We start from the raw sequence: 2,950 nt of genomic DNA, 5'->3' as shown, positions 1-2,950 counted from the left end.
TGAGGGTTCATTAAATAAAGCAGCTTTCTGTTTTAATTGAGGAGGTTTTTGGATTATTTATACACCAGTGAGTCTAAAAAGAGCAGAGCCCACCTCCTTTGGTTATCAGCCCGGATAGATACAGAGAAATATTTTCCTCCTGGTTCCTCCAGGTTTCCTCCTAATGATTAATCTCTGTTTACTGATGGTGAAGACATCTTGGAATTTACCAGCCGCTCCCAGACGTTCAGCCACAGAGGTGAGCTGTTAATAACACCTGCTGATTGAGCCAATAGTCATAAAGACCATTAATTGGTTTTACCCTCGATTAAAACGATCTATTCATTAACTTTAACTGCCAGTTAGAGTTAATGATAATATCTTCATCATCTGCTGGTAAAGCTGCAGAGCGTTAGTTATCTGTGTTTGCTCTGCAGAAATGATCCTGTTGAAACAAAATTTTCAGGATGACTTAGTCCTGGACTTCCCCCCAGCCATCAGAGCAAACACTGGGAGGCCTTTAAAGTCGGGCTGCTCTGGCCAAGCTCCAAACTCCTGCGTTCCACCATGACTGCCACGCTTTGGGCTACCGTCTCCGTTTCCCTGCTGCTCCTCTGCTCTGCGGCTCCAGCAGAAAATGAGTGCAGCCAGCTGACCCGGACTCTGACAGCTAACCAGCTCCAGCAGGTAGATCAGGACCTCCAGAGCGCTCCGCCTGCTCTGCCTGCCTTCACTCAATGCTGACTGTTTACTTTGAGCAGATTCTGGGCCGCTGGATCTTCATTGAGGGGACATGTCAGCATGACTTCTTTGGGCCTATATTGGACGGCATTGAAAGCATGTGGATGGTGCTGAACAGGACGGCAGACAACCAGACGCTCCTCCTAGATCAGTCAAGCCGGGTGGCACCGCACCAGCAGCAGTAAGTCTGTTTGATCAGAATTTATCGTTAGCTGGAGACTAAGAACCAGCAGGAGAAACGGAAGTTGGATCATTTTATTTTATCCAATAGAAAACTTCAAATGGAGAAACGAACATTCTCAGCGATGCATTTCTATTTGTGAGTCAAATGAAGTTTCAGTTTTAGATAAAATGTCGGCTGGAAGGAGCTGCTCCTGCAATCAGACCTTGGAGCAGCTGCCACGGCCTCCATGTTGCCGCATCAGGAGGCTGTTGGAGGAGAACGTTTCTATGACTGGCCAAAAGGCTCCAACATGGCTGCTGGAAAAATGCAGCATTTCAGGGGCAGAGATGGGAGGTTAGCTTGGTCTGTGTGTGTTTTAGCAGTTTGGAATTCCTGGTGAATGAATTTAATCTTAATGTCCAGTTTAACCCTAACGATCTGCATCGGTGGGCCTGGCCAGCTGGCCTGTAAACACGGCATATCAGTCTGATTCAAAGGGGGATAGAAAAAGATTAAACAGATTAGAAACAAGCAGAGAACTTTGGAAGAGATGCAGAAACATGTTTGCTGAAGAGAGAAGCTGTTAGAAGGATGAAACCGTAAAGGAGAGCCGAGTTCAAACTCTGCTGCAGTCTGTAAAGGCTTATCTGATGGTCCCAGATAAGCACTGCTGCATTATGGGTGATTGTGGTGCAAGCCCGGCCTGCTGCATTGTGATTGGATGGTGAGTTTAAGACCTCCTCTGTGGGACAGTCTGACTGGCCAGGCTAACAATCGATGGGCCTGTTTTGGTCACATCTAGAACTCCTGGTTCTTTGTCTCTCCTGAGCTTTTTAGGAAGTTTTCTTCTCTGTTGCTTCACTTTCAGCTCAACTACCTGAAAAATGCCCCAAACTTTATTCTGATCTCATTTTAGGTCAGAACGATGCCTGCGAACCTCCATGAATGTTACCCTGGTCGACAGCAAAGATCTGGAGCTGTACAGTAAGCTTTGACCCTGCAGATGACCTTCTGACCAGCCAGGACCTCCAAAAGGTTTCAAACCGCTTCAGTTTTCTCCATTTGGTGATGTCACAACCAGAACCATTCATAGATTTTCTAAGCAGATCAGCCAGTCAGAGAAGAGCAGCTCTGAAGTCCTTTTCTAGGTCTTTAATCAATGCCTCGATCAGAACCGCCCTCCCTCTGGCTGTTTGCTCACTGCTGACCCGCCTGCTGGCCGAGCTTCCCTCGTGTTCCCAGGGGTCCTTCACTAAATAAAAAAAAAAAAGCTTTAAATCTGTGCTTTGAAGATGAAGAAGCTGAGAAGGACTTTGAAAACTTTTGCTGGTCCTGCGTTTAACTGCCATGCTATGAAATGTTAGCATAAAGTGGAGGAAATGATGTGTTTCTGCTCTGCAGTCCCACCTGGTAGATCCTACCACAGGTTCCTCACCACCTGCCCTGACTGCCTGCTCATGTTCTCCTACAACAAAGAAAACAGCTTTCAGATGCTCTACCTGTTTGGTCAGTATGAGCCGTAGTGGGCGGGGTCTGACCCTACTGATGTCATGATGACGATGATGAAGGCCCCTTTCTTTGCTGCTGCAGGTAGAACTACAACCATGGCCGCCGCTGATCTGAACACCTTCAGGAAACAAGCTGCATGCCTCCAGTTTCCACTGCCGTCCAGGTTCCAGTACGATACTAGCAAAGGTAAGAGGCTCACTGGTCAAACTGGGAGATCTGTTCCCACATCAGACAATAAGTGAAAACAAAGCTGAGTTTCCAAACGATAACCTGATTTATAAAGGATAGAAATCTACCCAAAGCCAGAGACTAATGAACCACAGCTTCACCAGCAACACCCAGTTACTGGTCACTGGTCTCTAGCCAGTTTACAACAAAGCTCCACGTGAAGAAAGCAGCTGTTTCCAATATTCTCTGTCATGCAGGACTGACGGTCATTTTCCTCAGAGTTCTCCAGTCTGTGGATCTGTCATATTGGGCTTTAAAGATCTGACCCACATGCAGAGAACCACTCTGGTGAACCGAAAACTCTGGAGGGGAGATCACAATGATCAGTTC

General features: G+C 46.8%; 1 protein-coding gene across 1 annotated transcript in view; it reads left to right on the top strand.

Annotated features, from left to right (window-relative positions):
- The first annotated feature begins 530 nt into the window (after positions 1 to 530).
- LOC107098611 overlaps positions 531 to 2,950 on the top strand; it is a 14,456-nt gene continuing 12,036 nt past the window's right edge. The window contains exons 1-5 of the mRNA XM_015396380.1: positions 531 to 666; positions 741 to 901; positions 1,800 to 1,867; positions 2,285 to 2,389; positions 2,474 to 2,578. Coding sequence (XP_015251866.1) covers positions 547 to 666; positions 741 to 901; positions 1,800 to 1,867; positions 2,285 to 2,389; positions 2,474 to 2,578 — 559 coding nt within the window. The 5' untranslated portion in view covers positions 531 to 546. The remainder of the gene's footprint in view (positions 667 to 740; positions 902 to 1,799; positions 1,868 to 2,284; positions 2,390 to 2,473; positions 2,579 to 2,950) is intronic.

This window comes from Cyprinodon variegatus, unplaced genomic scaffold (assembly GCF_000732505.1).
Source record: "Cyprinodon variegatus isolate N-32 unplaced genomic scaffold, C_variegatus-1.0 Scaffold793, whole genome shotgun sequence".
Lineage (NCBI taxonomy): Eukaryota > Metazoa > Chordata > Actinopteri > Cyprinodontiformes > Cyprinodontidae > Cyprinodon > Cyprinodon variegatus.
This window is presented reverse-complemented; position numbering and strand designations above follow the sequence as displayed.